The following is a 23,387-nucleotide window of genomic DNA, read 5'->3' as shown; positions in this document are numbered from 1 at the left end:
TTATCACACACTTGTGGCTGGATGGCACATATAGTTCGAACAAGATCCAGTGCGTAAGGACACACATTACATGCTTTACACAAAAGCAGTATGCACTAATCAATTTATTGCCTATTTCATTACACCCTGCCCTTTATTCAAGGAGCTCAAGGTGGTGTACATGGTTCCTACACCCCCATTTAATTACCACAACAACTCAATGAAGCTGGTACAAAGTCAGCCAGGGAAGCTTTATGTTAACCCATGAAGATTTTCAGAATGTTAAGTCAAGAAAGGGAATGAAATGGATCCAATAGAGATGATGGCTCCCCACTGTGCTCACAACAATGTTGATGCAAACTTGTTCAGCCTATATTTTAGAAAACTATGGTGACAGCTTAGCCACATGATTTGTCATATATGGCTTATAAACCAAGATTTTGCAGACATCTTTCCCCACCTCAATAAATTTAAAGACTTGCTCCTCCAAGTTAACTTTTCGAAATAAGTCACATATTGATACCTTTATATATTCAATCCATTGCTGCAAGAGAGCTTGCACTCCATTTTTCACCCTACTGAACAACTGATACAATAGAGACAAATCCTGAATTCGATTTTCATCCAAAAGGTGATTTAAACCTGCAAGATAAAAATGTGTTACTAATTACTCCAAATGAAACAAATGCAACTGAGAATATTTAAGAAACTACAGGTCTAAAAGGTGGGAGAAGACTGAAAGTGAGACAACAGATGAATTGAGAAACCACATTGGATGAGACAGTTTTCAGAAGTGAAGGTCTTAAATCTATTGCTGAGGCTGCTGCTCCTGCCACATGATTTCTAGTGAAGAATGGGTTTTTTATCATTAAAATGGGATAACATTGAAAAAATGGTGGCAAGGAGAATAACAATGTACACTTTCACAAACTCCTAGGATAAAGGATGGGATAAAGCAAAACAAACACTTCCATTCTGCACAGCTAGAGGGAGCAATTTCAGTGCTTTCACACACCCCATAATAGTAAGCAAAATGTGATTTTAAAAACACCCCCTTTCCCTCTATCAGCTTTGGCACAATAATGGCAGCATTCCTGATGTTGCTCTAGAGTCTCGTGGACAATGCTTCTGTCTGTATCTCATGCACCCAACTCCCACCAATATGGGTTACAGGCTCTCTGGTAATCCTATGTTAACTGCCCTTCAGGAAAAGCATATTTCATTCTCTTTGAAAAGCATGGTGTCTTAAGCATAATGACCATTTTTAAAGGCAAGAAAGCAAAACATTTAGTTTATCTCACCTATCCCTTGTCTTCCACTGAAAGTTGACATCCATATTGCCTTGAAACTCTTAATGCCATATAGGGTTGACAAATCTTATCGGACAACCTATACCCAAACTTTCTCTTTTTCTGTTCCTAGGAATATTATGTTTTCATTCTGATACACATCTGAAGGCACTACAGTGGCTCCTTACCTGCAATGAGGACAGGACTTGCAAGCAGGGGTGTAGCAAGGGGTGTGTGGTGAATGCAGTCTGCCCTGGGTGCCATCAGGAGGGGGGCGGGTGACAAAATGCTGGCTGAACTCATCTCTGAATTTGTACTTGAGGCGAAGGGCGCACATGCAATTACCTCGAGGAACCGAGTGGGGTTGAGACTGAGTTGCAGCAGGCGCTGTCGGCCAGGCCAGGCCCTGCTCTCCCTGGCCATGCCCTGCCCTCGTACGGCTAGGAACTGAGCGGGGTTGAGTTGTATTGCATCCCCTTTGCACCTCCATAGCCAGGCCCTGCTCTCCCTGCCTGAACACGTGCTGGGATGGGCCCCTGCGATAGAGGGGTGCCACTGCCTGCTCCTCCTGTGTGCCCTGCTCTGCGCTTCTGGGGACACTAGCGTCGGTCCAGTAGGGATGGGGAGCCCAATGTTGCCAGCAGCGGGGGGCGGGGCTCAAGGCAAGCATCAATGGTATATTTGCCTGTTGATGTGACATTCAGACTAAAAATTAACTGAAACCCATTCTTTATTACCTTCAACTGGATTTATAACTGGATTGTGAATACACCTTGGCTGGAGTGGTTTAAAGAAGATTGAGTTTGTTTTCAAAGAATTCTTATAGATAAATTGGAATTTTAAAGTTTGGAACAGACTAGAGTACAGGAAAGTACAGGAAGTGGTGTTTCCTGGGAAAGCAGCCTTGACAAAGTGATAAGGTACTGTTGTAAAACTGACTGTTTTGAGAACCAGGGAAGGCAGAGTAAATTATGTGAATTCCACACGGTCCTGAGTATTTTGAGTAGTTAAAAACATATCAAGGAACAAGGTTTGCTTGGAATTGAGGGGACTTTCTCTGTGTGGAAGGAAGAATTGATTAAAGAGATGAAGGAAATTTGGGATAATTTAGCAGACAAGATTCGAGCCCAAATGGATAAAAATATTGAAATAGTGTCAGAACTGACTACTAAGATAGAACCATTGATAACAGAAGAATTGAATGTCTTGAAGCAAGGAAGGGAGGAAATTAGGAAAAATGGATGAGACTAACATGAAAAAAACTCAGGAGACAGATAGGGTAGATATGGATGGTAGGGGTGGGAAGCAGGCAACACTTAAGAATGCCTTGATGGTTGAAAAGAGATTAAAAATACAGTCTCTGAGACATAGTTAGGGAAAAAACATTTTAGGTGCTTATGCTCACAATGTTAAGTAAATAAACCTGAAAATAACCCTTGTGTAAGTATCTTTCCTTTTAATAATTTCAAATGGGGGGGGGGGGGTTTGACAAAAAAAATTCCACACTGGGTACCACCTGGCCTTGCTTACGCCACTGCTTGCAAGTCACCATTTCGTATACTGTTCACTGCTATTTCATGAACTGGGTGGGCAAGAGGGACTTTAGAATCTGAATGGGTCATTTCTGTTTAGTATAGGGAACTGAAAGCCCTGAAGCAGTAAGAAGAAATATTTATATGAAGGAAGATAGGTTACCTTTCTGTAGAATGGCTGTTAAATGTTCACCTAGCAGCTGCTTTTCTACAGTAGCAATTAGTGGTTTCCTATAGGAAAAAGTGTTTAGAATTACATTCTTTTTGCTTATCAGTTAACCATTTTCAACCCAACTGGAACACCTAGATGCTTCAAACAATAACATTTCAATTACTTGTTAACAACGTGTTTATGGTCCAGATTGGTGGGGTGTGTGTGTGTATATAAAAAACTGCTTCTGGTCTCTCCTGTCTTTTATATAAAGCAGATAAATCATCTAGAGCAGAGGTAGCCAATGCAATGCCCTCTCGATGTTGATGAGCTACAACTCTCATCTTTGACAATTTATTCCCAGAACTTGTTTAAGTTTTTCATGGTTTTAATGGTGTCAACGCTTGTCTTTTCTTCTGGAAACTATGTAATTTCTGACAACTGATGCGAGTGTGGCCTTGCTAGACATTATTCTTTATGTCTAGGAAATTAAACCACACTTTGGCAAAAAGAAATGCTGAAACCAGGTCATTTTTAACATGTTTAACACACCAGGTTGAGGGAGTCCACACACTTACTGAGTGCTTTGATCCAAGTAGGTGATAATCCTGTCTGCTTCTTCTTCCAAGCGTTTGTTGACATGATGGAGGTACTCTGGAACCTGACAGATTGAATAAATTATGGAGAAAAGTTAAATAAGGTGAGAATGGTATATCCTTTATTGCGGGGAAAATGTCTGAGAAACAAATTGGAGGGGCATTATTATATCTTGTCATATTATTGCTGAAATACTTAATTGTAGCCCGTGTCAGCACAGCAAAGCAAGTCTTGGGAGCTACTGTTCTGCCCTCATTAACCAGGAGGTTAATGTCCCCATGGTGCCCATGAGCAATAAGATAATAAAATACCTCTCTTTCTTGCATAAGCCTCTGTCCTTCTGCTGCATACAGGCGATTTGTTTCTTCTAAGAATCTATGTTCAAAAGAATCCTGGTAAATCTGTGGAAAACAGAAATGGGTCATTTGCTTAGGATGCTCTCACAGCTTACTTTGACATTATTCATTCATTCATTCATTCATTCAATTTATTTATTAATTAAATTTATATACCGCCCATCATCAGATGATCACAGGGCGGTTTACAACACAACACAACAAGTACAGGTTCAATGTGATGGGGCATCCCTTGCTTACCTGAAGATCTGAAAGCATGCTGAGAAGGCTGCGAAGAAGGCTCCTGTCAATAGCCTCACCGCTCCTCTCTCGCTCAACCAACAGAAGGATGCCATCAATGGTCTTGTTTTGGACCTTCTGATCGCTAATTATATGAGTCCTAAACAATTCTAGCCCCATATCCCTGGAAACGAATGAATCATTATAAGGAAGCAGAGACCAACACAGAGAGGCAGCTTTGTTCTGCATTTATTTTGTCTAAGTGCTCAACTGCAGAAGTAATCTACAGGCCTGATCAGGTACTACTTTCTGAATACAGCACAAGAGAAAGTGAGTCCTTGGCTCTTTCATGCATTTATGACCGAACCCAGCAAGCCAGATTCTCATAAAGGGTTCAGAAACTAGTAGTTGACCAGGCCTTAAGTGATCTGGGTAAATGTCCATAGCAAGCTCTTACCCCAAGGGTGGAATGGGCCCATTTTACCTGCACATTTTTCCAAGGACCAAAAAATGTGTGTAAATGCATTTAAGAGGCATGTATTCATATGAATTGGATATACCTACTCATATAACCTGAAATTTGGATAAATACATACATACTAGGAACTCTTCCAGAGTTAAGTTGAGAATGGGATTTAAAAGATTAAAAACAGGCAGTTGGCTGGGGGAGAAAGCAACAGGAGTGCTTCCAGAATTTAATACTAGTAGCAAGTTTAATACAAGCAATAAATAGGTTGGAAAAAACCTTATAGCTCCTTTCATGAAAGGAGTCCTTCTATAAACGGTATGATAAAATGAGGTCCAACCTAATGTGCACCACTTATAACACTGATACTGCACTGGGAACACAAGGCTCTAAACCAAACTCTGACACATTTTGTTCCTGTAAAAGTCACTGAGGAGATTTTAAATAAGTACACAGACAATGAGTAGAGTTCTGGAGGGCATAACCCAAAGGTCTGCATTTTGTTAAGCATGCTTAACTACATGGTTGAAAACAAAAACAACCAGTCAATTGTTCCAGGCTAGCAGCATTCTACTTTTGCATCACCTGTTTTAAAATTTCAAGACTAAATTGCTATTTGCTTTTGCCACTGGTCTGTTTCATAGTAAAGCATAATTAATGGTTTACCATGAATGCGTCAACCTAGATTGTTTTGCTTCTCACTGTGAGCGTGCAGAGGAAACAAACCATGATAACACCTGCTTGGCATTATACCTGAACCAGGAATTGTTGTGCTCACGCAAACAGTGATTGAAAAACCAGGAACAAAAGAAACAATGCTAATTGTTCTTTGTTTCTCCACAGTGCTGGTGGAGAGGCAAGACGCAGGCATAAATGGCTTGTGTATGGCTTATTGTGATGTTTGAGCATGGTGCCAGAAGACAGAGACCCTTTTGCTGGTTCCTGATGGCTCAATTGTTCCCAACATGTAGCACTGCTGCCATTCTTGGTATCCCAACAATATGCACAGTGACCTCGTTCACCGTTCTGGAGCTAGTTGATACTTTCAAAATATGAACTTGGTTTAGCTTAACTTTAGCTTTAAACTGCCACACACACCCCTTGTGAAAATCTGGGTGGTCAGAATAGCAAAGAAAACATATATACCAGCCATGCTACAAAGATTTTCTATTCACTGTCAGTTTACTGTGGCTCAATCTCAATCACAATGGAAGGGAAGAAAAACTGAATCTATATTTTTGACAAAGCATCTGGAAGTCTAAAATCAATACTTCTCTTTTCATTCTCACCAAATTGATGGCAGCATTGAATTTTGAAGAACATATGTTCGATCCAGGAACAAAAAGATACTTCTAATCATTATCTGTAAGGGGGAGGGGAAAAAAAAAATCAAGCCATAAACATTTTGACATAAAGCAAGATCATTCTTGTGCCCTGATCCTAAACATGATTACTTGGTTGGAAAGGCCACCAATTTTAACAGGCCTTGCTTCTAAATATGCCTTATTGACTGCAACTTTAGAAAATCAAACATATGAACTGACCGACTTCTCCCTCTTGCTTTACCATGTTCCTTAAGATGAATGGTGCATATCCTCATTAATGTGCAGGTTTCCACAACCAGGACAGGGTAAGAGACACTGAAAAGCTGCTGCACTTCCTGTCACCTGGGGAAACTTCATTCCCTCCAGAGACTGAAGTGAGGGCACATTTTAATCTAATTCTTCACATAATATTCTGATGAAATACTTCTTTAAGCAGGTTTTATGGCGCTGCCCTTTTAAAATTACTGAGGCGCATTGCAAAAAGGGTTACCTTCCTAAGGGACCCCTAAAAATTATGAAGCATAATGTACCAGATTCGAAGTGACAGAAACTGTCGCCAAGAGTTGCGAACTGAATGCCTAAATGTCAGGACACAAAAGCAATACAGCAAAAATAGGTCCTAAGTATATAATTGCTTGGGGACGCAGGTGGCGCTGTGGGTAAAAGCCTCAGCGCCTAGGGCTTGCCGATCGAAAGGTCGGCGGTTCGAATTCCCGCGGTGGGGTGCGCTCCCGTTGCTCGGTCCCAGCGCCTGCCAACCTAGCAGTTCGAAAGCACCCCCGGGTGCAAGTAGATAAATAGGGACCGCTTACTGGCGGGAAGGTAAACGGCGTTCCGTGTGCTGTGCTGGCTCGCCAGATGCAGCTTGTCACGCTGGCCACGTGACCCGGAAGTGTCTCCAGACAGCGCTGGCCCCTGGCCTCTTAAGTGAGATGGGCGCACAACCCCAGAGTCTGGCAAGACTGGCCCGTACGGGCAGGGGTACCTTTACCTTTATATAATTGCTTGAGTCATTTCCTTATATTGGTATAAAACAAAAAGTTGTATTTGTCTAAATATCTGTGAGCAGAAAGCACTTCTCTCTGCACGGCAAATGAGCTCCCCTGCCTCCACATCTATCTGTGACCCCTGGAAAGCTACTCAAGATAGTTCCTGTTCCAACTCGCAAGGCAGTTTTCAGGAAGCTGCAGGTGTTTGTGGGGGGAAACCATCTGGGATCCAAGTTCACAAAAGTATTATTTGGAAGGAAAACAAGCCTTACCATTTGTCTGCAGTGGTCTTGCCAACATTTGTCTATTTTCTTGAGAAAAAGAACACTGTCCAATGAATCCATGATGAAGGAGTTAAGAAATTTAACACAACAACTGGGACAACACCAATGCCTGATGACATTGTTCTTCTGCGTCATCGCTGGAAAACTCAATAGAAACAAAAGAAACTGCCAGCCCTATTCTAAAGCCTTTGTTTTAGGCTAGGATGTGATCATGAAAAATATGTTTATTTAAAATCAGCTAAAGGCCAAGAGACCACCATTCTAATTTAATGAGCTACTATGTTAATCAAACACTTGTGATGACACAATTCCATTGAACTCATTAGCTTTAAAATTATGAAAGAACTTACTTTATCTTTCAAGTTAGGTGTCCACATATGATAATACCCATATTCAAAGCATTGTGATCTAGTAATATCACAAGCATACACATAGCCTCAGAGGATATGAGCACCAAATTTCACCTACTTCCCAGTACTTATTGTTTCAAAAGACTCTATCCTAGACACTAAACTGATTTTTAAGACTCCAAGGATGTAAATATCCACCCTGAAGTTTGACAGGGAAGATGCTCAGAGGGAAACACAGAAGAACACAGATGTGTGTATGTATCTGGATTTCAGGCATTATAAAAATGAAGTCCACAAACAGACTTACTACACAAAAAGGATATTCTCTGAACTGATGGATCTGTGCTTTGATATGGTCTTCACAAATCTGTCTTAACTGCTTGTACAAATTTGCAGAAATCTTATATGAGCAGAGATTTTCAACAGCCTAAAAAAAGGAAAAGGAGGACACATGAAAAAAACTCCACCAACATTTGCAGGACTCCATCTACAATTTGTAACTTTTTCTGTACATGCCAGCTCTCAGAAAAACACAAGTCAAAATGATTCTTCCCAGCGAGTTTTAAAAAACATACCTATCTGATGTGGGGGCATCACTAGACAATTAGAGATCAAAGTTAAGGGTGGTATTCAAAACTAGACCTACTTTGATTAGACCCAATTAAATGAATATGACTAACCCACAAGAGTGGCTTTTCAGGAGATGCCAAGAACTACAATGAGCGTGGGAAATCCCCAGTATGTGAATGGAAGTCTGCTCACAGGTCTCAAGTCATTTGCAGTCTTTGGATACTTTCTGCACAAACACTACTCATTTAAAATGGGACTCCAAAGATCTGGCTCTCAATTTTGCTGTTAGTTCACAGAACAAAATACATGCCAGAATGCACTGCAGTTGCATTCATGCTCCCCTGGGCAGAGTGCCTTTCAGCTGACTGAGCTCATTTAATATAACTACAGTAACATCATGAAGAAGAAAATGGAAGAAAACAATGGAATACCAGACTAGCAAATGAGCAACATTTTAGACAGAGAACTCTGACACTTAAAGGACATGCAGCCCAAACGACCCAGTGATGAAGACTGCATAGCCTTAATTTTGCTTAGCAAAGATTCACAATTATAGTTCAAACATAAAATTATTTGTACACTACTCTAAAACCAATGCTGCAATTTTAAGAACATTTACTAGTAAGTAAACTGCATTTTGAGGGACGCGGGTGGCGCTATGGGTTAAACCACAGAGCCTAGGACTTGCCGATCAGAAGGTTGGCGGTTCGAATCCCCACGACGGGGTGAGCTCCCGTTGCTTAGTCCCTGCTCCTGCCAACCTAGCAGTTCGAAAGCACATCAAAGTGCAAGTAGATAAATAGGTACCGCTCCGGCGGGAAGGTAAACGGCGTTTCCGTGCCCTGCTCTGGTTCGCCAGAAACGGTTTAGTCATGCTGGCCACATGACCCAGAAGCTGTACGCTGGCTCCCTCGGCCAGTAAAATGAGATGAGCGCCGCAACCCCAGAGACAGTCACGACTGGACCTAATGGTCAGGGGTCCCTTTACCTTTACTTAAACTGCATTTTCCGCAACAGAATTTACTTCAAAGTAAATATGGTTATGCTTCCATGCAATAAATATCTGCTGGGTGTTACTATTGAAGCCTGCTTGAATTTACTGTTTTACTGGCTGTTGAAACCACAAGGAATATATTTGTTGTGTTTTATTTTAGGTGCTGTATTTTAAAATTATTCAAATGTCATTTCAGTTGTTTGCTGGTATATGGAGACAGTACTCATCAAATAAGAACACAAAGCACTTATGAACACTTCAACTTCACTATGTAACTACAAGAAGCCCTGAAACACGCTGAAACATGGAGAACATGTGACCCTCCAGATGTTGGACTCCAGCCACATCAGCATGACCAATGGTCAGGGATTATGGATCAGATAATCCCTTTGTTAGCCTTAAAGGCTAGCAAATTTATTGTGGCATAATCTTTTGTGGACCAGAAATATTATACCATAATACATTTGTAAGCCTTCAAGAGTCTACAAGATTCTTTTGTTTTGCTGCAACAGTAATATAGCTACCTCTGTGAACATTGTCTATAAATGCTAAGTACCCTCATCAACTAAAACAAAGTCCATGTACATCTTAGTTGTATTTGCTCATATTAATTCTAACCTCTCGCCCTCCCCATGTTAAAGCTTAGTGATTGTAAGGACTTCAGGACAGAAATCTTTCTTTTGTTTATGTCACTTGTTCCTTTCTTCTGCAAAAGCACCAGGTCTACTGGTGAAGAAGTTTAAATAAATTATTATGGACTAAATTAAGACAAACCTTGAAACAACCCTATGAAGAAGAAGAAGAAGAAGAATTAGAAGAAGAAGAAGATGATGATTTTGGATTTGATATCCCGCCTTTCACTCCCTTTAAGGAGTCTCAAAGCGGCTAACATTCTCCTTTCCCTTCCTCCCCCACAACAAACACTCTGTGAGGTGAGTGGGGCTGAGAGACTTCAAGGAAGCGTGAGTGGCCCAAGGTCACCCAGCAGCTGCAAGTGGAGGAGCGGAGACGCGAACCCGGTTCCCCAGATTAGCAGACTACCGCTCTTAACCACTACACCACACTGGCTCTCCAGTGTGAGAGCAGCTTGGAAAAGGAGATCCAAATTTATTCACTAATCTGAAATTTAGCACATTTGAGAGAAGGGGACTGGTATAAATAAGTTCACCTCAAAGCTCTACTAAGGGGGTTTGAAGAAGTGGGAGACTTAAATAATCTAGTGTTGCTTTACAAGGATTTTTTGCCAGCAGGGGAAGTAGTGCACTAAGAGGTTTATTGCTGATCAAAACAATAGTTGTAAGAATCTTTTTGAGGAATGTGGGAGAAAAATATCTTGATGCTGTGGCATACATAATCGTGCATTAAAATGCACATTTGGAATTGGATACATTTACCAGGCAGCTGCTCTTTAGCAGAACAGTTTTATCAAGTATTCACATCACCAGCAACTTATATTACTATTTTTAACACATGTTAAAAATAGATGCAAACGAATAGTGTCAATAGAAAATACAGTTACTTTACTGTAAAAATATCTGGTGCTAGCTGAGAGATCACTTTGAACACATACCAGAGGGGGGTCCCCTAAGGCCTTAACCTCAGGAGGCTGACAGATTTCCACAGTACATATATATATACAGTGGTACCTCGGGTTACATATGCTTCAGGTTACAGACTCCGCTAACCCAGAAATAGTGCTTCAGGTTAAGAACTTTGCTTTAGGATGAGAACAGAAATTGTGCTCCGACGGCGGGAGGCCCCATTAGCTAAAGTGGTGCTTCAGGTTAAGAACCGTTTCAGGTTAAGAACGGACCTCCAGAACGGATTAAGTACTTAACCCAAGGTACCACTGTAATAGGATATCTTACCCTAAGATGTCAGAAGTACTGGTTGAAAACATGCAAGTTTATCCCCAAATAACCCTTAAATGAGCTTTTAACTATCTTCCAGAAAGTTGTTCTACTGGTAAGCCACAAGGCTCGTCTATGGCATGTGGAAGAAAGAGCGGTTATCTAGTCCAAGCCCCTGTTCAGTGGAGGATCTACAATACAAGATGAAATTCCTGCATCTGTAACAGATGACTACCTCCTGAAGTAGTCAATTACTCTGATAAATAACCATTATTTCCTAATGTACAGCTAAGAAGTGGAGCTCATTACACAGGCTCTGCTGTGACACACTGACTAGACCCATCAAGCCTCCTCTCCCTCAACTGTCTTCTGAGGGAAGCCAGTCCACCAGACTGCCTCAATGGGAGAGGAAGCAGGGTCAGTCCATCGGCTCTGCTGGAAGCCCAGCATCAGGCACCATCTGCCTTTGAACTGTGCCGACAGGTATATAGGAAAAACAGTCTAGAAATTGGTGCCAGAGTTTTTATTTTTATTTTCCTCTTCCATCCTTTTCCCCTTGTGTGTTGTGGGGTTTGTTTGGTTGTTTTCTCAGATTGTCAACCTGTAGGTAGAGAGTGTCTTGTTTTGATTTTATGTAAGTCATTTTAGGGGCCTTTTTGGCTAAAGAGCAGGGTACAAATGCTATAAATAAATAATACAGCAGAATGCCAATTGAATGCTTCGATAATTAATTCTCAGTAACTGCTGTGTGCCAGAAAGCACAATGCATTAACATTATCAATAACGTAGCAAGACACCCTCCTCAAAGTAAGAGGTAAGAGAAACATGGAGATAAGCCACAAGACAATTTGCGTGGTATGCCTACAACTCAATTTCTAGTTACTATTTCTTTTAAGGGACTCCCAAGGAGACAAGAGGACAAGATGTTGAAGGTTCTCCCATCAGCCGCAAAGCTTGGAATATGAGCTATATGTTAATCAACCTAGTACAGTATTCTACCTATGTGAATTCAAGAGTTGACACAGTTTTTGTTGACCACGTAGTCCCATTCCTTGCTTGAGGTAGAAAATCCAGAGGAACATAGGAAGCAGTCTTGTATATAGTGAGACCACTGGCCCATCCAGCACAGTAGCATCTACACTGACTGGCAGCATTCTCTCCCAGCCCTGTCGGGAGATGCTGGCTTGCCCAGCCAGTGCTTGTAGGGTTTCAACAATGGAAAGCCTATCTTCAAATATCTTCAAATATGGTCTTCAAATAAAAACATCTTGAAGGTCCCAGGCCACAGAGAAGTTAGGCTGGCCTCAACTAGAGCCAGGGCTTTTTCGGCTGTGGCTCCGATCTGGTGGAACGCTCTGTCACAAGAGACTAGGGCCCTGCGGGACTTGACATCTTTCCGCAGGGCCTGCAAGACAGAGCTGTTCCACCAGGCCTTTGGCTAGGGCACAGCCTGACTCCCTCCCTCGGCAATCTTCGCGGAGCTCTGGCCCAATGGTTGCTAGTGGCTTGAATTAATTAATTTTTATAAGGAATGATTTTAGAATGTTGTTTATGTTGTACTTTTGTACTGTTTTATTGTTGTTAGCCGCCCTGAGCCCGGCTTCGGCTGGGGAGGGCGGGATATAAATAAAATTTATTATTATTATTATTTATTATCTTGTAATTGGTTCTATGGTTGAATTTCTCCAACCATTAAGATGTTTCTCCAAATGTTCAACCAAAATCTACCTTCTTGTAACTTAAGCCAATTAAATCTAGCTTTATTTTCTGAGGCAAGAGAGATTCCCACAAGCCAATTAGAACAACAGCTCTTAGAAGCAAGGGCTGCCTGCTCGAGGCCATTCCAACTCCAACTATGCAACTGTAAAATTTGGACTTTACTCCATTTGAAAGTTATGTCAGGAGATGTATGTGTATCAGATTTGTATCACAAGCAATAGGACTTATTCATATGATGTTACTGTGTTAGCATTTTCTGTATTTTGTACTATACATTGTTTTACATTTTCTGGCTTTTATTGCTTTTATCTGCTGTATCTAATCTTGTAAGTCACTTTGAGAACTTTGTGGGTAAAAAACTAATTAAAAAAATATTAATAATAATAACTGAGTGTTGTTTTTATATTTTAAATGTTAGAAACTTTTGTCCTAAACAGCCATGCAACAAGAAGCACTCTAACAAGATCCTTCCCACCCCCATTTTAAAATAGCAACATCAAATAGCCAATGTTTCGGTCATTATTTTTGTTCAGTCTTTGGGTTATACTATCCTATGGAATAATGTTCACTTCTTAATAGTGATAATAGTGATAATTTAAGAAATAATTCAACACCCCCCTTAGATAAAAAGTACACTTAACAAGTGATATCCAAATAGTAGTTTCAAAGATTCAAAATCCTACACAGTTATTAACCGTAATAGCTACAGAATACTCTACATTAAGAAGACCTTTGAAAGACAGGTATTGAACAAACTGAATACAAACTGCATGCAAATTAAGAATCTTTCCTTTGACATTCACAAAACCCAAAGTAAAGGTTATCTTTCCAAAAATCAGTGAAGATGCAAAGTAATTCCATAGAAGCACACATAATCAGATTATAAAGTCTTAAGCCAAGGCTTAGTGCGTCTGTGAAATACTGTGGTTCTACAGAAAACTCAACAGTTAACTGGCAAAACTAAAGTGAGAGAGAAAAAACATGCATTCAAAATAATATAGGAACAGATAAGGAAGAAGGGATGGTAAGTGATAAAGAAGATGAGGTAATCCTGTAAAATATACACGAAAATGATACAAATGCTTAACTCTGCATATACCGTATTTTTCACTCTATAGGACACACTTTTTCCTCTCCAAAAATTAAGGGGAAATGTGTGTGCGTCCTATGGAGCGAATGCAGGCTCCTTGGCTTCAGCGATAGCAATGCGAAGCCTCCAAAGTACAGAGGGAGCGCTCCCTCCGCGCTCCGGAGGCTTCGGGTTCCTTATGCTGAAGCCGGGAGAGCAAGACTCCGCCTGAAGCCTCCGGAGCGCAGTGGGTTCCTTTTGCTGAAGCCAGGAGAGTAAGACTCTCCTGGCTTCAGCAGAGAGGGAGAGCTGTACAGCGCCCTTTCAGTGAAGCGGGAGGAGAAATGTAAGTGGCTCCGTTTCTCCTGCCGCTTCGCTGAAGGGGTGCTGAGCAGAGAGGGGGATAATTTTGTTTCTTGTTCTCAACCTCTAAAACAAGGTGTGTCCTATAGAGTGAAAAATGCGGTAAATGCTGCTTCTTTAAGGTAAGGGAATCTGTTACTTTTAAGGCAACAAAGAAAAGAATATACCAAGCATTTGTAGTAAAAGGGACTACTGAAGTTATGTCTTTTGATTTCTTAAGTGTGCTTCCTATAAAAACAAGCAAAATCCCAGGTGTTCAAGTATTTGAGGCTGGAGTTTGAAACATTTCATCATTGTTTCCTGCTTCTCTAGAAGTAGGTAAATACCACAATAAAAAAGTCAGTAAGTAACTTAAGTTCCCCATTTTTAGCAATACTGTAACTTGGATCTACTTATGACAACTTGCCTTTCTAGCTTTTTCAGATTACTTTAACTTTACTCATTTGAAGAGTAAACTAATGGTAGTACACTAATTTACATTCCCACTAGCATTAAAAGTATTTTGAGTGCTGCAGAGCAGTGGATGACCTCATATTTCTGCAAGCACCAAGAATTCCTCTTAATGTTTTATGGTATTTTTTTATGTTCTATTATATGTGCCAAACACCATCTTGATACAGTGGTACCTCGGGTTACATATGCTTCATGTTACAGACTCCGCTAACCCAGAAATATTACCTCAGGTTAAGAACTTTGGTTCAGGATGAGAACAGAAATCGTGCTCCGGCAGCAGGAGGCCCCATTAGCTAAAGTGGTGCTTCAGGTTAAGAACAGTTTCAGGTTAAGAACGGACCTCTGGAATGAATTAAGTACTTAACCCGAGGTACCACTGTACTTTAAAGGAGTGTGCAATATATAATATATACATATATTACTAATAAATAATATCAAAAAACTGGGGAAGTTCTACTTCAATTTCATGTTAAAAGCCTCCCTGCCTGCGATGTTTCGGCCTCACAATAGGTCTGTGTCAGCACACTAGGAAGAAGAAACAAACTGGGATGGAAGTTGTCGTCCCAGCAATAAGCAGAACCTTTGTTTCCCTGTGAAGCTTATCATCCTACCTATCCAGAGAATCTTTGGTCACGCCAGCATAGTGAAGTGCAGGACACCTAAAATAGTGGCCAGTCTTCACTGTTTTGTTAAAGTGCCACTACAAATTCTAGAGTGACAGGTCCATGCCTGAACCATAGTGAATGTACCAGAAAAAAGCCATTCAGATGAACATCTGAATATTTTACTGTGTTGATGGAAAAAGTATATCTGGCTTGATGAATTTGTGACGGAGCTCTCGTTAGTTTTCTAAAGTACCATCAGTCCAACCTGGTCTTCACTGAGTGATGATGGGTCCTTATCCACACTTCAAACCCAGATAGTTTGAGGCCCTAGAAAGTGGGCTAAAAACCTCAGAGATGTTTACAGTCTAGTACGGCTTTACCTATGTTATTGAACGCTACAAGTTTTGACACTTACCTGATAGAGCTCTTCTAAGTTGTACTTAATTGAAGTACTGTTCTGAATAGCTTCTACAGCTTCCTTCAGTTTTTGCCAGGTTTCATCTGTGTAATTTTCAGGCAGTTTAGGTTTATCTGCAAGATATTAAAAATTAGTGTCTTTTACAGCAAATATATAATTTAAGAACGTAAGAACAGCCTTTCTGGAGCAGACCAAAAGCCATTTAGTGAGCTTTCAATAGTGACCCACAAGATTTACTTCTTTGTCAAAACTCATAATCAAGGAAGCATTTGTACTAATGCTTACATACAAATAATCCCTCTAGGAGATGCTCAACGTACCAGTTTCTGCCCCATCAGTAGCCAGGTCACAATAGTGACTTGCAAGTAAACAAATGAAAACTAGACATTGTCTCTGAACAATACAGATCTCTGCTAAACTAACCCATCAGAAAGGTGAAATGGTTGAATTCGGGATGAGTCAAATGGATTGCAGGATGCGGGTGGCGCTGTGGGTTAAACCAGAGCCTAGGACTTGTCGATCAGAAAGTCGGCGGTTCGAATCCCTACGATGGGGTGAGCTCCTGTTGCTCGGTCCCCGCTCCTAGCAGTTTGAAAGCACGTCAAAGTGCAAGCAGATAAATAGGTACCCACTCCAGCGTTTCCATGCTCTGCTCTGGTTCGCCAGAAGCGGCTTAGTCATGCTGGCCACATGACCCAGAAGCTGTACGCCAGCTCCCTCGGCCAATAAAGTGAGATGAGCACCGCAACCCCAGAGTCGGCCACAACTGGACCTAATGGTCAGGGGTTCCTTTACCTTTACCAAATGGATTGCAGATCATGGGGACTTTGCTACTGAACTTGACAGTTCTATTAAGCAATAGTTGACCAGTACAAAACTAGATTGCCTTGGATTGCCAATCCCCGTCCCCCTAATTCAGAACTAAAAAGCATTTATGTTTTAAAAAATCAGCCCCTGTAATGTATTGTGTGCAAAGCTTTCTTGATTATTTTTCAGTATCTGCAGTATACAGACAATGCAACAGCCTGCCTCATGAAACGGAAATATCACAAGGAGCACATTACACAAGTATTCCAATATGCAAGTCTTCAAGGCAGGATTCAAGGTACTGGCTTTTACCTTACCACGTTCTAAATACTATATCCTACTTACGAAGTGGATAAGATTCATTCCTCATGTGCTACCACAGTTTCATGGATCAATTTTAAAATGTCCCCTTAAGCATATCATTTGTATGGAGTTTGAAAACCAAGCCATACAAATGTTCTTATTGACTTAGCATCATTTCAACATAATGTAAGATCAAACTGATTAGTAGCCAGGGATACCAATAAGCAGCTCTTGAGGCACTGTGCATATTCCTCATGTGGTGTGGCTTGAACATCAGATTTGCAGTACAGTTTATATGCTAGCAGATGATGTTCCCTTTCTAGATCTACCATTTCAGCTGAAGACGTATCCTATCCTCATCCACAGACATTTCTACACTCTTCAATTGTGGCAAGAGTAGTATATATACAGCAAGGAAAGGAAAAGAAATGCAGATTCTTCACAATATATACACGCTTGGTACCATTAATTTGTCAGTGAGGCATTTGCCCAAAAGAAGCATAAAAAGAGTCAAATGGACGCTCAGTGAGAACTGGACTTATATACGAGTCAGGAAATGGAAATGCAAGATTCACATTTACCAGTCAGAAGCAAAGAAATGAGTGGGAAGTGTCTGGGAAAGGCAAACACGGTTTAACAAAAGACAGCTTGACCTGCATGTTAAGGGTAGACAAACAGGAATGTGTGTATGGTGGTGAGGCCAAAATTATAAAAATGTTTTTTGTAATTACAAAAATAAGGACCATCTGTATTGTTTTCACTATGGCACGGTTTCAAACATTGCCAACTGCTTATCTGACCGGTAGATACACAAAAACCCCAGTAGAACATCGTTTATGTCCTTGCCTTATGAAAATTAAAGAGGATCTTACACATTACCTCCTCTATTGCCCCATTTACTTGGGCTTTAGAGACACATTGCTGCAAATTATACCCAACTCTATAACCAGTCCTGAAGATAGAGTAAAATTTTTGTTAGTTGATGCAAACCCACGCATTACCCATGTGGTAGCGGTTTTTGTGATGAAGGCCATGAAAGCCAGGGAAAGATTTATGGACGACAATGTAAAGACCCCTTCATCGTCTGTTTAACTCGTTGCTCGTTTTCCCTCCTTTTCTATTTTGTGGGAAGAAGGTTTTGTTGGCATAGTATGTAATGAATTTTAATATTTTTAACTATTGTAGTGTTGATGTTTGTGCACAGGCATGGTCCTCACAATAAACGGATTTTGATTTTTTTGTATTGTTTTTCTTTTGTAGAGTGATGGAAGGTACTTAGAAGTAAGAAACAGCCAATATACTCTATCATTTCCTGAAGTAAGATACTTCCTTTAAAAAAGCAACAGTTAATAAACTTGATTAGAAAGCAGAAATGTTTTGAGACAGATATTTAAAAACAAAATGTATTTTTTCAGAGACATAACGAAGCTCTTCAAAGCCAGAGATTAATACATCAATGCCTGCTTTATCATTCTTGGTATGTGTATATCCATAAACTCCCCCTCCCCTTACGCATACAGATATCAAAATTCACTAGAGAATGTTATATCCACCATTCACCCTAAGGTGGGTTGCAGCAGTTGTAACACAGTATTAAGAAACAGTTTAAAAAAACTAACAACAGCTGAATTAAGGTTGGTACATCAGGTCCCCCATGGCTTTTTTTGTCTTTTTACTGCAACAAATTAACATTACTGCCCCATTTGTAGTTACAGTACCTAGCTTTGAGACTTTTGGTTAGGAACGGGCAATCTTCCCACTGCTCTGATCTACTATTTTTATTAGACTCCCAAGATTTGCCAACCAGCAACAAGTGCAAAAGAGGTGCAGTTAGAATTAAAGAGCAGGGTGCCTCTGAGCACATTCTGAGCATAGGAATTTCTTTTCAGAACCAGAACCAAACAGAACTCATTCTATCTAAGGAGTGCTACAACCCTAATTTAACACCCACATTACATGCTGCTTTAAAAACCTGAGTGTCCAGGCAAAATTCTTTGGCTTCCTCTCATTTTCCATCTAGCCTCCTCCATGTAAATAAATATATGTATGCTGATTACAAGAATAATTTTAAGCTTTTTACTTGGGACTCAACCAAACATTAGAGGGAATATTTGACAGGTTCTCAAACTATGGAGACACACATGCCTCGAGAAAATACAAAATTCCAGAAATGATAGGATCCTCTCATTTCCTTCCCTACCATCTAAGATGAAGGTCTCTGGCAAACAACTGTACAGGATTCACGTTATATTTGTGGAAATAGTTGTATCCCTACAATTTTATCCTAAACTGACTGAGAAATAAGAAAAGGATGAAATAGCTGCTACCTCATTCTAATAAAAACTCCCAGTGTATGATTTTAAGAGGTCAAGGATGCTCTGCCCTGTTCTGTACCAGCACTGCATACTAGTACTTCAGAGCAGGGATCCTCACATGCAGCTGCAGGAAATAGCATACAACTTTGTTTAAAAATCTCTAAACACATGATTATGGTAAAGAGCTGTAATTTCACAAACATGTTTAAGAAACAGAAGCATATACATCAATCTAAGTTTTTCTAAGCTGCAACTTAAAAATAGTCTGTCTTCAATATTATATATTTTTGTCATACTTTTAAAAGCTTCACATTCCATTTAACTCGAGAACTGCAGCAAGAAAGGGGAAACTGGAGCATGGATGTATAGTGAAGAGCTGGGGATATATTGAGGGGGACTGGTTTCATTTTTAGAGCCATTGGAGAAGGAATGAAAAATTCCTGTCCCTCCCCTCTGCAACCACCAATTACAGGGAGAGTTAACTCCACGAAACATATCTTTTTCAAACCAGCTATATGAACGAACGCCTGACACTTTTTTTGTTTGGCAAAAAAGAAAGCACTACACTTGGGGATAAAATTGTAATGGATCCCTGGTAAGTGGTCTGGTTTCCCCTAACAAGGGATTCCGTGGCAGAGTGGTGAATATGATCCCACACACCAAAGATTTCTGCAAAGTACGTGCCATCCCTCTTTATGTAGATACACATTTCAAAGTTAAGGAATGAAATAACCATGTTACCTTTAAAGTTCTTGATCACTAACTTCTTGGCTGACCCAGGTTTACTGTTGGCAAAACTGGAGACAGTGGAAGAGGCAGCTTTGGTCAGGCCATTTGCGTGGTGTCCCACAGCTGAGGAAATTAAGAGGCTTTTGTTTTTGAACTGCTGCTGCTGCTGGTGCTGCTGAGAAGAGGCAGCAGGTGACGAGGAGGAAGAGGAGGAGGAAGACTCTTCAGCCATCTTCGCATCAAGTCCAAAAAAATCCAAGGAGTCCTCAAAGCGCAACTTCTTCTGCAGGTAATGGTTGGAAGAGGCAACTCCTGATGAGGAGGAACAGGAGGCAGAGGTGGCAGGGGTGGCGGTGGTGGTGATGGTGGTGGTAGTAGCAGCGATAGAGGATGTGGAAGAGTTATTTCTGGGAAGAACGGAGGAGCAGGAGGTGATGGATTCAACCTCTTCTCTATCAGTGCTGCTGCTATTACTATTTAGCTTTCTTTTCTTGGAAGAAGACGAGGCGCCGCCGCCGCCCCCACCACTGCTGCTGCTGCTGCTACTACCATCAGTGGCGGGTCTGACCTCCTGAGCTGCTGCTGCTGAGGGGTTGGGGGAAGTGAAACCTGTGGGAAACATGAACACCACAGAGGTGAGCAGGCTGAAGGGCATCAAATCCTTCTGGTGGGACAGGTATGCAGAGCAAGTCGTGGAATATCTCTGCCTCGTCCTTCCAGGCAGAACAAGTGCCTCCTTGCCAGCCGGTTCGCTTCTCTTCTCTTCCCTCTCAGGAGGAAAGGAAGCCCTTGTCGGCCTTCCCTTCACCCCTTCTCGCTCGGATCGATCTCTCAGAAAAGGCGTCTGGCTCCCCGAGAGGGGTAGGGCAGCTCCGCCTGGCCACCCTGCCCCGGACTCCCGCGAACCTCTCTCAGCGACTCTGCCTGTCCCCTCACTCGGCCAGGGTCCCCTCCACTCTCTGCCTCGCTCCTTTCCCCGAGATCACCTCTCTCCCGAGGAGGGGCGGAGAGGGGAGCCGGGCTCCCTTTCCCGCTCCCTCTCGCTTCCCCGCCACCTCCTTCGCGGCCGGGAGAGGGGGAAACGTACAAGGGAGGCCGCCGCGCCGCTTGTTATTGTCAATACTACAGGCACAAGAGGCAGGGAGCCCAAAACATGGCGGTACATCCGGCCGCTCGGCATGCTGGGAGACCAACCCCGCCCGGAAGCTCCGAAAGGGGCGGCTGAGGGGGCTCTTCGGCAAGGGGAACTCGCGCTCCGGGTGTGCGGAGCCCGCGGGGGGGGGGGCAGTCCCGAACGCCCGGCCCTATTTCTCTCACTCACCCGCTCGCCCTCGACCAGGCCCCGCGCCCCAACGTTCCCCCCCCCCCCGGCTACCTGGCACCCGCTTTTCCTCCTGCCCTCTGACCTACCGGAAGTGCTCATGTTGCCGGGCGGCTGCTGCTGCTGCTGCTGGTGGTGCTGCTGGCGGCGGCGGCGGCGGCGACGCTGACGGCGCTGGGGGCGCGAGTCCTTCTCGTGCCCAGGCGGGGTGGTTGGGGAGTCCCGCGCTCCAGGCTCTGGTGATGTTTCTTCGCGGGAAGAGGCGGGGTTGCCGCCTTCGGAGTGCTGCATCTCCCCGGCGAAGTGTGTCGGCGGGTCTCCCGAACCACGCCGCTTGCCCTGGTCCTGGTTCTTGCTGCTTGCAGCAACTCTTCGTCTTCTGGTCTTGGTCCTTCTTTTGCCTCGCCTTCCCAGCGCCCCAAACCCTCTGGCTTCCTTGGCTTCGGAGTTGCCTCGCGCACACGCGAGCGGAGGAGCTGGAGCTCCTTGAGAAACAACCTCTCCGTCTCACCGCTCTCTCCTCTCTGCCTTTTTGCAGGGGAAAGAGTGAGGAGGCGCGTGTCCCACCCCCTTTATTTCCTGGACAGAAATTGGTTGAGGGGATGGTCCCGGTTCCCGCCACGCCTCCATGCTTTCTTTTTTTTTTATTGCAGTTCAGGAGCGACGTGAAGTGCGCCTCCACTTTTCACCTACATTTAAAAAAATATAATAATAAAATAATAAATGCACATAGCATCATCCTGAGCAGGACGAGTGGGAAGTTGGACTTGGTAGATAGTTTCGTCCTCCTTGCTGGCTGGCTTGCGTTTTTTATAATTATTAGCCTGAAGATCGTATTTGCATTAGGGGAGGGGAGGGGTGAGATGGAAGCATCCAAGATGCTAATCAAAGGGTTAATACAAGGGCAGTAGAACTCTGTGATGTCATACATCTGAGGCAAGTTATGTCAGTGGATATAGTTATGACAGTTATGAACAGCCTTTTGTGTGAAAGCAGCTGAAGTGTTGCACTGCTGTTTGCCTCAGAGTTTTAACCTGCAAGTGCACTAAGTAAAACTTATTTGTTACTTAAACTTTAAACAGGGAGTGTCTTCTGTAGTTTTTATAGGAGTAAAAATAGAACTAATTAAAGGGTCAAACAACCAGGCTCTTTTCCACATACCGGTAATTCTGTAGAGTCTTAATTCCCACAGTGGGGACATTTAGGTAAAATATATTTAATGTTATGTTTGTGGAGCAAGGAATCATTTCACAGTGGATCATACCTGTGCATTGTTACAAGAATTTAAAGTCTCAAATATGTAAATTAAATGTACAAGGCAAACACGTACATAAATATATAAACCACATGTCCGAAACAGTACAGGAAGACAGTCCTGAAACCATTTTGACTCTCCCAAACTGACCAAATGTTTCTCTGCAAGGAGGGAGGAAATGAAAAAAAAAACTCCTCATTGTCTCTGTGCTCACAAATCCTGCCTTAAGGGCACATTTAAGGTGTGAATAGGGTGAGCCTGTGACCTGGCTCAGGAATTAAGTATTTATCATTACAAAAGAATGGCCAGGCTGCCCATGTGATCCAATCAGTGACCATTGATGGTTTTTTTTTGCCAGACAGGATTTTGCTGGAGACTACCTCTTTCTGTGATTTATGTATGATGTATTGGGGTAGTGGTCTTGGGCTACACCCCTTCTGTGATGTATGTATGATGTTTCTGGGGGTGGTCTTGAGTTCGAGGGTGGGCAATTTCAAAAGTCTATACAGTGGTACCTCAGGTTACATACGCTTCAGGTTACAGACTCTGCTAACCCAGAAATAGTACCTTGGGTTAAGAACTTTGCTTCAGGATGAGAACAGGAATTGTGCGACGGCGGCAGTGGGAGGCCACATTAGCTAAAGTGGTACCTCAGGTTAAGAACAGTTTCAGGTTAAGAAAGGACCTCCAGAACAAATTAAGTTCTTAACCCGAGGTACCACTGTGTAAGGGCTGGCACACCTTTGTTCTGGGTTCCTCCTCTTTCCTGCTTTGCTTCTCAATATTCTCTGGTTGGCCTCTGTTATTTTCTCCTACCGATAGGGAACCCACTTTCCCCATAAGGGAAAAAGGGCAGATTTTGTTTACAACAGCATATATGCTGAGAAATAAAGTTAATGAGGAATTTTTAAAAAGGAAGCATGATTATCATTTCACTCTTGTTTACTACAGAAGGCAACTAGATGACCCTTAGAGTCAACCAATCCTACAATTCTGTGATTTCACTAGGGCAGGAAAGCTGGCTGTTTGTTGCTGTAGAGCACAATGAACTCACAGTATGCTACATTGTATATTAATAA

The 23,387-nt window shown here is 42.2% G+C and overlaps 1 protein-coding gene across 2 annotated transcripts in view; it reads right to left on the bottom strand.

Moving 5' to 3' along the window:
• The window catches only part of CUL4B (cullin 4B), a 32,699-nt gene extending 11,097 nt beyond the window's left edge, over nucleotides 1–21,602 (bottom strand). Inside the window, exons 1-11 of one of the 2 annotated variants that reach the window (XM_028714304.2) lie at nucleotides 21,143–21,602; nucleotides 19,745–20,341; nucleotides 15,576–15,691; nucleotides 7,861–7,964; nucleotides 7,176–7,245; nucleotides 5,879–5,952; nucleotides 4,145–4,307; nucleotides 3,860–3,949; nucleotides 3,530–3,612; nucleotides 2,964–3,031; nucleotides 503–621 (exon numbers count right to left, since the gene is read on the bottom strand). In XM_028714304.2, the coding sequence (XP_028570137.2) occupies nucleotides 503–621; nucleotides 2,964–3,031; nucleotides 3,530–3,612; nucleotides 3,860–3,949; nucleotides 4,145–4,307; nucleotides 5,879–5,952; nucleotides 7,176–7,245; nucleotides 7,861–7,964; nucleotides 15,576–15,691; nucleotides 19,745–20,341; nucleotides 21,143–21,344 (1,686 nt within the window). In that variant the 5' untranslated portion in view covers nucleotides 21,345–21,602. The remainder of the gene's footprint in view (nucleotides 1–502; nucleotides 622–2,963; nucleotides 3,032–3,529; nucleotides 3,613–3,859; nucleotides 3,950–4,144; nucleotides 4,308–5,878; nucleotides 5,953–7,175; nucleotides 7,246–7,860; nucleotides 7,965–15,575; nucleotides 15,692–19,744; nucleotides 20,342–21,142) is intronic. The other variant, XM_028714303.2, reaches the window with a different exon arrangement.
• Nucleotides 21,603–23,387: the final 1,785 nt, after the last annotated feature.

The sequence above is a fragment of the Podarcis muralis genome, chromosome Z (genome assembly GCF_964188315.1).
Source record: "Podarcis muralis chromosome Z, rPodMur119.hap1.1, whole genome shotgun sequence".
Classification (NCBI taxonomy): Eukaryota; Metazoa; Chordata; class Lepidosauria; order Squamata; family Lacertidae; genus Podarcis; species Podarcis muralis.
Note: the sequence above shows the minus strand (reverse complement) of the source record. Positions and strands in the feature narration are given on the sequence as shown.